Source organism: Mauremys mutica, chromosome 3 (assembly GCF_020497125.1).
Source record: "Mauremys mutica isolate MM-2020 ecotype Southern chromosome 3, ASM2049712v1, whole genome shotgun sequence".
In the NCBI taxonomy this organism is placed as follows: domain Eukaryota; kingdom Metazoa; phylum Chordata; order Testudines; family Geoemydidae; genus Mauremys; species Mauremys mutica.
The window spans coordinates 69,330,469-69,342,872 of NC_059074.1; the positions used below are offsets into that span (position 1 = coordinate 69,330,469).

Consider the following 12,404-nt stretch of genomic DNA (forward strand, 5'->3'; position numbering starts at 1 on the left):
TAGCACTTCAAAGCGCTGCCGCGGTAGCGCTTTGAAGCGCTAAGTGTAGTCAAAGCACCAGCGCTGGGAGAGAGCTCTCCCAGCGCTGTCGGTACTCCACCTCCCTGTGGGGAATAACGGACAGCGCTCCCAGCGCTGGGGCTTTGACCACACTGGCACTTTGCAGCACCACAATTTGCAGCGCTGGAGAGGGTGTGTTTTCACACCCTGCTGCAGCGCTGCAAATTTGTAAGTGTAGCCAAGCTCCTAGTTTATTTTAAAAGGTAAATGATTTACATAACTGAATTTTAAGCTGTTATGCTTCTAAACAGTTCTGCAAAAACAAAGAATTAGTATATCCTGACTACCATGGTTCCCTCAACCAAAAGAAGTCTTAGAGACTCTGAGCCCCATTCTACAACTGTTTCCATGCAGAAGATGGTCGCAAATGGCCTGAAAACATTAAGGAAAACAGATTGTAGCACCTATGGAAAGAGTTGTCAGGAGACTAGCACTCAAAATACCTCAGTCTTTACTGAGAGTGGAAACCACGGGAGAAAAAATAGCAAATATCTTTATTTAAGTTTAGTGGAACTATTAATTGGTATTTCAGGAAAAAACATTCAACAAAAATAGCAGTGGAAGAAGCCACTCCCCAGCTCGGAGATCAAGGCAGATAAGAATAAAGTGCTTTCGAGGAGAGAGTCAAACTTTCCCCGTGTATCAATCCTGGGCCTGTGATCAGCTCCTGAGCTGCCGCACGCCGAGGTGCGGTGTGTGCGAAGGAGCAGCACCTGCTGGAGATGGCTTGTTGGATGAGGCACGTGGTGTTTGAGCAACGTGGGCCATGGGCTGAGGGGTTACGGCCGCCCCAGGGTGCTATTTGCAGAGCCCCTCGAGCCGCTCCAACGTGCCCTTCATGTCACGGATACGCCTGGCTAGGGCCGGCACGGGCTGCATGGCCAGGTCCAGCTCCTCGCACCGCGCCACCAGCGTGTACATGGCTCGGATGCTGGTGTCCACGGCCTCGCCCAGGCTCTCCACGCCGTCGCGGTAGGTCTGGATGCAGCCCACGCTCAGGGCGGTCAGGGCCTGCAGGCCGCAGTGCACGCTGCGCAGCAGCTCATCCACCTGCGCGGCCACCTGCCCGGCCAAGGCCACCAGGTCCCGCAGCGCCGCGGGGTCTACGGGGGGGATGGGGCTGGCGGCGGGCGCGCTGAGCTGGATCTTCCGCTGCAGGTTGCTGGCTACGAAGTGGGTGAGGAGGCCCTCGCGGCGCACGCTGCCCTCCAGCTCCAGCGCGCTGGCGATAGTGGCCCTACGACCCCCCGGCTGCCGCGCTCCTGCGCCGGTCGCGCCGCGCTCCAGGCTCAGCGCCTCCAGGCTCCGCTCGGCCCCGAGCTGCTCCTGCTGCCCGGGCCCCTCTGCTTCCGCGGCAGGACCGCAGCGCCCCTCCGCCATAACCGCCGCCGCCGTCCCGCTTCCCCTCCCCCCGGCGCTCGCGCTAGCTAGAACCTGTAACGAGAAGGCGAGCGGTTCCGCAACGTTCATGCCTCTCTTGATTGGCTATAGAGTAGGGAAGGGGCGGGATCTATTCTGTTTGTGCCCCATCCGATTGGCAGATGCTACCAAAAGAAGACGTGACTCTTTCGGCCTATCGGTTTCCGGATTGGCCTGTTTTGAGGGCAAGGGGGCGTGCCGCGTTGTGTTTGTCTCTCTTCTGATCGGAGACGATATGAAGAGGGCGCGTCCTGCAGTGTTTGTGTCTTTCCGGATTGGCGAGGGCGGTCCTATTATGGCTTCAGTCTCTTCGGATTGGTCATTGCCAGAGAGAGGCGTGTCACTGGCTGTGCTGATTGGTGCGGCGGCGGAAGTGGGCGTGTGCCTCTCGAGTAACAACACTGGGGCGCTGCTCGCCGTTCCTCTCACTCCCCCGCCATGTTCTCCTAGCAGCGGATCTGGGATTTCACCACCATCGAAGCCTACAAAGTCCCCGCGGACGCTGTGCGGCCCCTTCCCAGCGCCCTCTCTTCTCCCCCTGCGCAGCTGCGAACACCCGACCCCCGCCATGGTCACCACCACGGCGCCGCCGCCCTTCCTAGCCCGGCTCTCGGCAGGCACCGAGGACGCCCGGCGGCTGCCCCCCAGCCTCTTCCAACGCCTCATGCGGGGGGGCAACAACTGCGAGAACCAGCCCAGCTGCTGCCTGGCGGGGCCGGGGGGTAGCGCGCGGCCGGCGCTGAAGCGAGTGAGGCGGAGAAAGGGAAAGATCCGGCCCAGCCCTTCGGGGCTGCTACCGAGCCGCTACCAGCAGTACCAACAACACCGCGCTGGCCTGGGCAGGAGGGCCCCGCTGGGAGCCCCCGGCCCGGGAGACGTTCCCACGCTCCCAGTACCAGCCGTTCCCACCGCCCCGGCCGAGGAGCCCCTCGCATCGACCCCCCCGAGACCGGCGCCCAGCAAGCCCCTGAGGAAGGAGGTATGGGGAGGGTGCGGGCTGGAGCCCCGGGGAGCGGCTCCCAGTCTCCCCGTTTTGGGCGGTGGGGGGAGGGGAAGTTTCCGTTACGCTCGCGCTCTCTCGGGGCAGGGAAGAGGTGCCGCTCGCGCTGATTGGCTCTGGGAATCCACCAATGCGGTTGGCGGCTGCGCCCAGCAACAGCCGGATTTAGCCTAGTGGCCGCGCGCCCGGGGGTGACGTGTGCGGAGTGCAGCGCCCCATGGAGGCGCCCGGCTGCCACGGTCACTGCAGCCGCGCCCCCGCCCGGATGGGGAGGGGAGCGCCCAGCTCCTGCGCTGGACGGGGTCCGGGCCGGAGCTCTCGGCTGGGGCGCGGGCGAATCCCGCCAGAAGCGCACTGGGCTCCCGGGGACTCATTCACCCCGTCCAGCTCGTGGAGTGACAGACAACAGTAGGGCCGTGGGGGGACATCGCTTCCCCTGGCTGAGCGAGCGGGGGACGTTCCTCTGCCGCCCAGCCCCTGGCTGCTGCTCTGTCCTGCATTATTTGAATGTCTGTCTTTGTCTCCGCAGTTCTTGAAGAACAAGATGGGCAAGTCTGAGAAGGCTCCCGCTCCCCACTGCCAGCCTGTTCACAGCCTACACCTGGGTGAACAGCCCAAGAGTAACAAGCAGAAGAGCAAATGTAACGTGCCGCTCACAAAGATCGCATCTGTGAAAACAAATGAAAGTAACTTTTGGCAACTTTCCGTGTCGCCTGAGATAATTGAAAAGCAAGAGAAAAAGCCGCTTAATAACACTGAGAACTTCAGAAACATGAAATCAAAGAAACCTGGTTCTCCAACTGAAGTGAACCAAAAAGAAAGTTATGCTGGGGCAAAGTTTAGTGACCCGCCATCTCCCAGTGTCCTTCCAAAGCCTCCCAGTCACTGGGTGGGATGCACTATTGAATATTCTGACCAAAATAAGGAACTGATGGCAGTCCATTTAAAAACTCTCCTAAAAGTTCAAGCATAACTCGAGATTTATGGGTAGTTACAAAGAGGACTCCATCCAGGAAATTGAAACTTGCCTTGTTGCAACATGAAATATAAAAGGACTGTCAAGTCTTATAATCGCAAACTTTTGTACTATATTTTTTATGGCTCTGTAAATAATGTACATCATGTAATATGTGTATATTCTTGTTCATACTTTGAGAGGTACATTTTAGTTTTGTTATGAAAGGATGTATTTTGCACTGCCCAAATGGTAGGTGTTTTGTATATAAAATATGGACAGCTTTAAATGTATGCTTGACACTTGGAAAGACTTGACTAATTTGCACAAGGTAATGACATTTTGAAAGGAGAAAGCAGCTCATTAATCTCAAGGTTCAGATTCAACTGTGAACGGCTTAATGCACTACTGAAAAGTTTTGCAATATGTGGCACAATCCATTGTAAACATGGAATTTTCATCCAGATGTGAATTGTTGATCTCTGCTCTGGAAATAATATCTGGAATTCTTGTTCATTCCTTTGTTACCAAGCTAATTTTCGAATTTGAGTAAAGAATCTAACCCATCAATCTGAGCACTGCTTACTTCCTGAAAAGGAGGAGCAGAGCTTTTTTGCCATAAATACAATTGGTTACTAAAAAATAAAAAAATAAAAATAATTTGGCCTCCCCTTAAGCATGTCTGTCTCTTGTGTGAATGTATTATATACCTAGAGGTTTTTTAGCTTTCATTATTTTTGAAATAACATTTCAAGCTCTAACAGCCCTTGTGCCAGATACTTACTTATTTATGCAAAATGAAACCTTAGTCAATAGTCACAACAGCAATTGTTTTGAAGGATGTTTTAAAACTTCCTTTAGTTAAGTTTGCGAATTATAACTGTATTAATAGTGCAGCACTCAAATCAAGGTTGTTACTATCTACGTAGTAAGAACAGTCATTAAAATTAGTTTGAATTAAAGAGCACTGATGTGAGGACAGTGTGGCACTAAGAATGGTTTGTAGGTGACTGCTATCTCAAGCCAGGTAAGGAAGAGAATGGAATATCTGAAAGTCCTTTTAGGATGGAAAATTTAATTTGTCCCAGTTTGTAGGCACTTCTGAAAATTTTACCCACTGGTTATTCCTGTCATCTGGTGCCTTGAATATACTAAAACAGTTGGAGATGTAGGGGTCTGAAAAAGCTCTACTGAAGGAAGTTGCAGTCTCAATGGAGTAAAGATGTTTTATTCTTCACAGTAAGTTAAGGTTAACTGTTAAACATGCATATGGGCTGTCTGCACTTCAGCTTCTACTGCAGATAACATGAGAGTCGCTTCCTAAAATTACTGCGTTCTAAGACTTTGTTCAGAATAACAGTACTAGTTAAAATGATTCTGAACTTCTGAAAAGTTTAGAACTAAGTGGGGGAGAAAAGGAAATTTACTATTTCATTTATGGAAATAAGCATTAAGATAAAAGTTCCTCTATACTAGTATACTTGTATTATATTTAGCAATCTGTTCTGAACTGATATATAGTAGAACTTCAATTTTTATCAATTTTACAAACAGCCAGGCCTATGAACCATTTCCCAATTTGGGAGGGGGGGCAGGGAGAATCACATAACAAAAGGAAATGATGAATAGGTCTATATCTCTTCAGATTTTGAAGTCTTCAGTACATTGGAAGTTGGTTTGAAGGACAAGAAGAAAGTGATGTAGCATAGCATAGTGATGTTCCATTTATGTGCTGTACCTATTAAGATGTAGAATGTTATGAACTCCATCCCCCAATTAATTCATAAAAGGGAGTTCTACTATAATTAAATTCAGTAGACCCAGCCCTAGGACTTTGAGTCACTTTCAAAAATTGTCCCTCTGTCCTATAATTGTCACCTTACATTTATTTCTAAATGTATTGCTTTAAATGTTATAAAAACACATTTAAATTAGTCCAATTTACTGTGTAATCTAGATTCCTTTGTATATTTGACTTGTCCTTATTTGTCGTGCCATCAGTTTGTCATCTGCAAACTTTACCAGCTGTGATTCAGGCTAAGAAGATTTCTTTGAGTCTCCACTAAAAATGTCCCTAGAGCCACTTCTTGAGATCAGCCACTTTTCAGCCCATATAAGAGCTCAATGAAGCACTTTAAAATCTGAATGTCATGGGGTACTAAACCAGCCACCTTAGAGAAATCAGTCAGTTACCTTTGCCAATGAAACTTTTACTCTCATTCAAAAGTGATATCAAGTTTGACAAGTCATTTTCCATAAACCTATGTTGATTGCCATTAATTATGCTGCCATCTGTTAATTCTTTACTAATTGCATTCTTTGTCAGCCTTTTCATGATGTTACATGACACCAATGTCAAGCTATCTGGCCTTTCTCCACCATTTATATCTTTCTGAATAGATATAACATTAGCTTTTTTTCCCCTATGGAACTTTTGCACCCTCGGAGGTATCTTTAAAAAAAAAAAGACATAGCTATGCTTGCAAAAGCCCCAGCATAGACAGAGCTATGCCTTTTCTGTCAGCATAGCTAATTTCCTCAGGAAGTTGGTATTACTATGCTTCCAAAAAAACTCTGCATAAGCTGGACTACATGAGGAAGCTCTGATGATATAGTTATACAGGCAAAGCATTTGTAGTATAGACAAGGCCTTAGAGATTAGTGAACAGTATCAGGCCATTGAGGAAAGTTCATGATTCATATCTCTAGAGGCTTGTCGCAGGGCAAGTGTGCCTCATCCCTGGTGGGGTGGGGTAATTACTTCCTTGTGGTTGCATCCTTATGCCCACTCCTTGTCTTGGGGTAGTGTGGCCTAGTGCTAAAAGTCAATATGGCTGCTCTCAAGATTGTGTGGCCTAATGGCTAGAGTCAGGGTGACAGCCCCTTCTCACAATGTGGCTCCCCCATTCGACCGGGGTGTATCACCTAGTAGTCAGAGTCAGTGTGGCTGCCTGGCTCAGCAAGGTGGTATGACCTAGTGGCAAGAGTCAGTAGGACCACCCTCTCTCAGGGCTGTATGGCCAGTCAGTAAGGTTGCCCTCTCTCAGAGCTGCCCTAGTGGCCAGAGTCAGTATAACTGCCCCTTCTGTGGGACTGTGTGGCCTAGTGGCCTGTGAGGGGAGTGGGCTGCCACCTTAGTGTGGGTGGCAGGTGGGTATGGGGACCTGGGCCCACCCTGCTCCACCAGGTCCCAGCTCTGGGCCCTGTCAGTGGTAAGTATACACTGCTACTGCCCTCATGGGCCTGTGGGCAGCACCTGTCCTCCTCCCACTGCAACCTTCCTCTACTGCTCTGGAAGAATGGGCTGCATTGGGTCCAAAGCACATTTCACAAGCATGCCTAAATTTGCAGATGCTTCGAAAACAACCCCTTTAATTGAATGCCCAGCAAATGTCAATACATGCCTCAGACCTCTGTCGGGCCTGCTGTGGAAGGAACAGGCCACTCTCCGTGTGGCCTCCAGGCCCTTGAGGCATCATCCACTCCAACCACAGCATATGATGCGGTACGTCCCACCAGATCCCAGTTTGTGTTGCCACCCTGTAAGGAGGTGGTCACCCCCTTCTGGCCCTGAAGGGGTTACAGCAGCCCTGGAGAGGGCTGCAGCTGGGAAAAGGTAGAGTAATGGAAAAAGCAGCCACAGCTGTGGCCAGCTTAATCAGGGCCCAGCTGGCCCTTATAAGAGGGCTCTGGGCCAAATGCAAACACACACATGCACTCTCTAGCTTCTTGAGAGAGAAGAACCTGGCTGCCTGGGAAGCTGAGATGAGTACCTGAGGTGGAGCAGTGCTGGGGAAGGGCAGGGGGAGCTCTAGCCCAGTTAAACCCCAGGCTGCAGGCCTGGCAAAAAAGCCAGAAAAGGTACTAGGGCTGCAGGTAACTGTCTCCCAGCACTCAGCGGTGGGATGGAGTGGGCTGGGGCTGGGTCGCTCCACTTACCACTGCCCTGTGAGTGCAGGCCTGATCCCTGCTGTAGTCCTCAGGGGAAGGGGTGGGGTGGGAAGAAGCAGGGTGAGGACTTTGGGGAAGGGGTGGGGCTGGGGCGGAGCAGGGGTGGGAAGAGGCAGGGCAGAGCAGGGGTGAGGGCTTTAGGGAAGGAGTGGAGTGGGGGCAGAGCAGGGGTGGAGGCCATGGTGAAGTGGAGCAAGGGCTTAAGCAGCATGCAGCTGTGAAGGGCACTAGGAAATTTGCTGCCCTAAATTTCCTGGTGCCCTATGCAGCTGTGTTCTTAGTGTATGGGTAAGGATGGTCCTGGCAGGGAGGAGGATAGGGAAGGTCACAAGAGGAGGAGGAGGAGGAGGGGTCCTGGGATGTCTACAGACTTGTGTATATCCAGGGATCATACCCAACCTTCTCCTTTGGAGTACAATGTAGTGGGTACTGTACTTCAGCAGAGTCAAACTGCAGAGGGATGGGTGTTGAATGCAGTGGGTAGAGGGAATCCACAGTGCTGGACTGCGAGGAGGGAGAAGTGGAATGGTGCGTATCAAGGCTGATTTCCCACTGTGGCACTTCAAGAACAGAAGGTGGGGGCCTGAAAGGGTTTTAAAAATTAATACTTGTCACTCCAGGCTTGTATTAAACTCCCAAGGTTACAGCTTTTCTCTGACCTTGGCTTGGTAAAATGCAAACCCTCTTTTGTAACCCAGGAAGGTGCACTTGGTAATTCCTTCCTGTGGGGTACCCTCAAGACCTTTCACTGCCCCCCCTTGGGGGAAGAGCTGAGAAAGAAAACAAAGGACATTAGCTGTTGCCACCAGCTAATTAAACAACATATGCACAAACCTTTTAGGACACCAAAAATCCAATCCTGTTCTTAAAACAGGTAAATTTTTATTAAAAACAAAGAAAATACATCTGGACCTTAGGCTTTTGCTAGATTTTAAAAGAGCAATTCCAAAAATTAAGCACCTAAAATACCTTTCTTGGGGGTCAGCTTAAAGGTTACAAGCAAACAAAAGCATCTGGGGTTAGCCCCGAGGAGTCCACTAGCCATAACAAATCAACAGAAATAAACCTAATCACTTCTTTCTAAACATTCCTGATCTACTTACACATTTGGGAATTCCAAATAAGTAGTTTTAGGTATGATCTGATTTATGATGCTCCTGGTGTGGTGCTCTGCTCTGTTCAATGTTGATATCAATCGGCTGCGTGCGTGTGCTCCCTCTGTGTGCTGTCCCAGCTCTGCGCAGATAGCTGACACAGCAGACCCGAGAGAACCCCCAATGACCACAGACTCTAGTAAGGTACGAAGGCACTTCGACCAGGTTTATTGTCAAATGAAGCACAATGATAGTTCCTTCTAGACTTTACTCTACAGGACATATTACAAATATGTGCACCCTGGCAATGGACTCAGCTCAGTCAGTGGCGGGACTTTCCACTGCCCCCTAGGCTGGACAAAGACACTGCCCCAGGGATGCATTCTTATACACAGGTACAAAAAAGTTACACATCACTCCTGATGTATTGAGGTGAAACCCTTCTACGTAGCAAGGTACAACCCCTCTACGTAGTAAGGTGCTGCCTCTCACCTTGTACATGTTGATTCGAACAAAACAACTCTATCCATCATATTACCCTTTTGGCCCCGTCATTGGGATGGGTCAGCTTGTTCCTTGTTATCTGTGTGGAGTGTACGAGTATGAGAATGTTCTGATATCTGGTGTCCAGTACCTTTTAGGTATGTCTCATTTTGCAGCATCAGCCCTTTCCTTGCCAGCTTCTGTGAGCAGGGCCTGCCTCTGGCTCACAGCTTAACTTTGCTTTATGTTAGCAAAGTCTTGACCGTTACTTTAGTTCAGGTCTTAGTCCTCATACCAGGCCTCTGATACCAAGGTTTATATCTCAGGGCCTCCCCTTACTACACCTGGCTTAAAGCTTCTCATAGCATAACTGCTCCCTGTTCTCCTCTTTCCCAGAGAACAACAACAGAAAGACAAAAGAAAGTTTTTTCCCCAATTTTAAAAAGTTCTAGCCCTCCCACTGGCTCTTTTTGGCAGCTGCCCACTCCTTTCCTTTTACCTGTGGGCTTGTTAACCCTTTACAGGTAAAGCAAGTAGAGAACAGCTACTAAGAGGAATTCTATAGCTAACAGGCTGGCTGGATGCCGATAAAAGGGAGCTACCTCCCCCCTTCATTTATCACACTGCAGCAGTAGCATAGCTAGGGGGAAGCAGCGGGAGGGGCCACTCCCACACTGAGCAGGAGTGGTGCCTTTTTAATTTTTTGGCGCCTTTTTAATTTTTACTCTGAACAGGGGGGTGACATAAAAAAGGCACTGTGTTCTGGGACTTCAGCGGCAGGTTCTTCACTTGCTCTGGGTCTTTGGCAGCAGGTTAGACCTGGAGCAAGTGAAGGACCCGCTGCCAAAGACCCGGAGCACTGCCCGGTGAGTACAAGCACCGCAGCGGGTGGTGCTTTTTTTTAATGTCTCTTTTCCTCTCCCCCCCCCTCCCGTTTCACTCCACCTGGCTACACCACTGCACTGCAGTTAGAGAGTGGAGCCAGGAGGTAAATAACAGTATGCTGGTGGTGTGTGGGTGGTGCATAGGAAAGCGTTTTGTGACAGTGGCTGCAGGGGAGCGTGGGCGGGGAGCTGCTCGGTTTGAAGAGCTAGTATCTCCTGGAGCATGTCAACCTGGCGGTCCTTAACAGTTAAGAGCTGCTTCTTTCTGGTGTACCACCTTCTCCTTTTGGTCCCTCTTCTTGCTGTCCCGTCACTCCTTCAATTCCTTTTTCTCAGTGGGGGAGTGCGTCATAACATCATGGAGAAAGTCCTCCTTAGTTCTTCTTGGCCACTTTCTAATTCTGTGCAGCCATTCAACTGCTGATAACAGAAGGAGGCTTGGCTCCCGAGGTCATCTCTGTGAAGTTTAAATGTAACGTGTTACAGAAGCAGTATTGTTTGCAACACAGACAACACTGAATCAGTGCTTTACCACACAGCCAGTACTCACACACCTGTCACTAACTGGCTGACCCCAGGCAAGCACACATGAGCCATAAGACCCCCAAAATGGTGAGTAGCTACAGGGGCAGGGTAAATCACTCTTCCCAAATGCTGCTGTACTGGGCACATGGCTCTGGGAGAGAGCCAGCACTAAAGAAGGGGCCTGATAATCATTCCTGTCCCCACACTTTCCACAGGCTATGATTATTCTGGAAGATATCTCGCTGCTGAGGGTGAGCAGGGAGTCAAGGGAGGGTCTTCTCCAAGTCTGCGGCTCCTGACCTGGCCCCTATGCAGTTCGCCTGTGTGCAGCAATTGTTTTCCCTCACCACCACCCATGATGGTGAAGTGGTGCGGGAAAGTTACCATTAATGGGGCAAGAAACAAAGCAGCTCTGCCAAGGAACCTGTGGCAGCAGATTACCCAGTATCTCCATGAGCGTTTTCTGGAGATCTGAGGGAGATTCCTGTGAAGTGAGGGAGTCAATCAACAGCCTGTTCCACTGCTCAGACTAGGCATGCAGTGGGAGACAAGCCTGCTTTCTGCAATCCTCCTGTCCTCAACAACTTGCTTCAGCAATTCCCATAATCAGATTCACCTCCCAGGGGCCTCCTCTGGGGTAGAAAAGAGCTCCTGACTGCATGCATCTCTGGCCTCCGAGTCATCCTTTGCCTCTGGGTCCCCCTCCCTCTTCGTCCAAGATTTCCTCCTCCTCCTGGCTCAGTCCACTCTCAACTGGCACGCGAGCCAACAAAGTATTCACAGGGGCCTTTGCAGTGGAGGTGGGGTCACCACCAAGTATTGCGTCCAGCTCTTTGTAGAATTGGCAGTTCTTGGGCACAGCACTGGAGCAGCGGTTTGCCTTCCATGCGTTGTGGTAGGCGTTCCGCAGCTTCTTCACTTTTCCCCTACACTGCAATGTGTCCCAATCATGGCCCCTTTCTGTCATGCATTGTGAAATCTGTCTGTAGGTATCATAATTCCTATGGCTAGAGTGCAGCTGGGACTGCACAGTCTCTTCTCTTCAAATGCCGATGAGGTACAGCAGCTCAGCATTGCTCCAAGTGGAGGATTGCCCGGTGCGTGAAGCAGGCATGGCCACCTGGAGAGATGTGCTGAGACCACTGCACACATCCAGGGCCAGCCTTAGGCCTACACAGTATATGCAGCTGTGTAAGGCACCATGAAAGTTGGGGCACCAAATTGCCCCAAATTTCATGGTGTCCTAGGCAGCTGTGTGCTGCATACGCAGCAGTACCAGCCCTGGCGACCAGCCCTATCCCTTGGCTGGCAACCCCTGCAAGGGGCAGAGCCGTCCCTAGAGGGCGTGGGGCCCCGGACAACTCCTTCCGCACTGCCTCTTACCCTTCTCCCCTCCTCTGCCTCCAGCCTGCCCCCATTCCACCTATTTCCCCCAGCAACTCCCACACTCACCAGCAGCGGTGGGAAGTGGAGCAACCTGGCCCCAGCCGACTCTACTCTGCCAGCTCCCAGCCATGGCGCTCCACTTCTCGTCACCAGTAACTGCAGGGAAAGGATTGCCCTTTATTTATTTATTGTAAAATAAATAAAGAAGTTGCTATTTATTGTAACGAAACTATTTTAATTGAACAATTGTTACTTCTGTTGTTAGTGCCAATCTTGGTGACACCTACCTTTAAGGATTCTTACGGATTTGTATTATATGGCCCTATTTTGCACTCAAGGGAAGTTTCTTCATGAATTTTTGCATAATTTGGTACAGGCTGATTCTCCATAAGAAAGTTGTGATGGTCTATAATCCTAACACAACTAACTGCTACACCAAATATCCACATGGAGGAGGAAATTTTGATAAAAGTTCACATGCAGAAGGGCCAGTAAAATGATTTAATAGATTTTCAGGCAATAAGGGACCATCGTTCATGTAGTCTGACCTCCGGTATATCACAGGCCATAGAATTTCATCCAGTTACCCCAGTATTAAGCTAGGTAATAATGTGTGGGTTAACTAAAGCACATCTTCCAGAATGGCA

At 50.0% G+C, this 12,404-nt stretch overlaps 2 protein-coding genes across 2 annotated transcripts; one reads left to right on the top strand and one right to left on the bottom strand.

Annotated features, from left to right (window-relative positions):
• Nucleotides 1–536: 536 nt before the first annotated feature.
• On the bottom strand, nucleotides 537–1,530 carry LOC123366873 (BLOC-1-related complex subunit 6-like). The gene has a single exon (XM_045010724.1). It carries the CDS (start codon nucleotides 1,528–1,530, stop codon nucleotides 859–861), a length of 672 nt encoding a protein of 223 aa, XP_044866659.1. The 3' UTR covers nucleotides 537–858.
• A 64-nt stretch (nucleotides 1,531–1,594) lies between these two features.
• PNRC1 (proline rich nuclear receptor coactivator 1) lies at nucleotides 1,595–4,110 on the top strand. The gene is made up of 2 exons (XM_045010723.1): nucleotides 1,595–2,458; nucleotides 3,009–4,110. The coding sequence occupies exons 1-2, from the start codon at nucleotides 1,715–1,717 to the stop codon at nucleotides 3,450–3,452; spliced, it is 1,188 nt and encodes a 395-aa protein (XP_044866658.1). The 5' UTR covers nucleotides 1,595–1,714; the 3' UTR covers nucleotides 3,453–4,110.
• The last annotated feature ends 8,294 nt before the right edge of the window (nucleotides 4,111–12,404 follow it).

What these genes read in the sequence shown, in the direction of transcription:
- LOC123366873 (XM_045010724.1), bottom strand. Translation starts at nt 1,530, where the DNA reads ATGAACGTTGCGGAACCGCTCGCCTTCTCGTTACAGGTTCTAGCTAGC.
- PNRC1 (XM_045010723.1), top strand. Translation starts at nt 1,715, where the DNA reads ATGAAGAGGGCGCGTCCTGCAGTGTTTGTGTCTTTCCGGATTGGCGAG. An exon ending in GCAAGCCCCTGAGGAAGGAG is followed by an intron (nt 2,459 to 3,008) that starts GTATGGGGAGGG and finishes TTGTCTCCGCAG; the next exon opens with TTCTTGAAGAACAAGATGGG.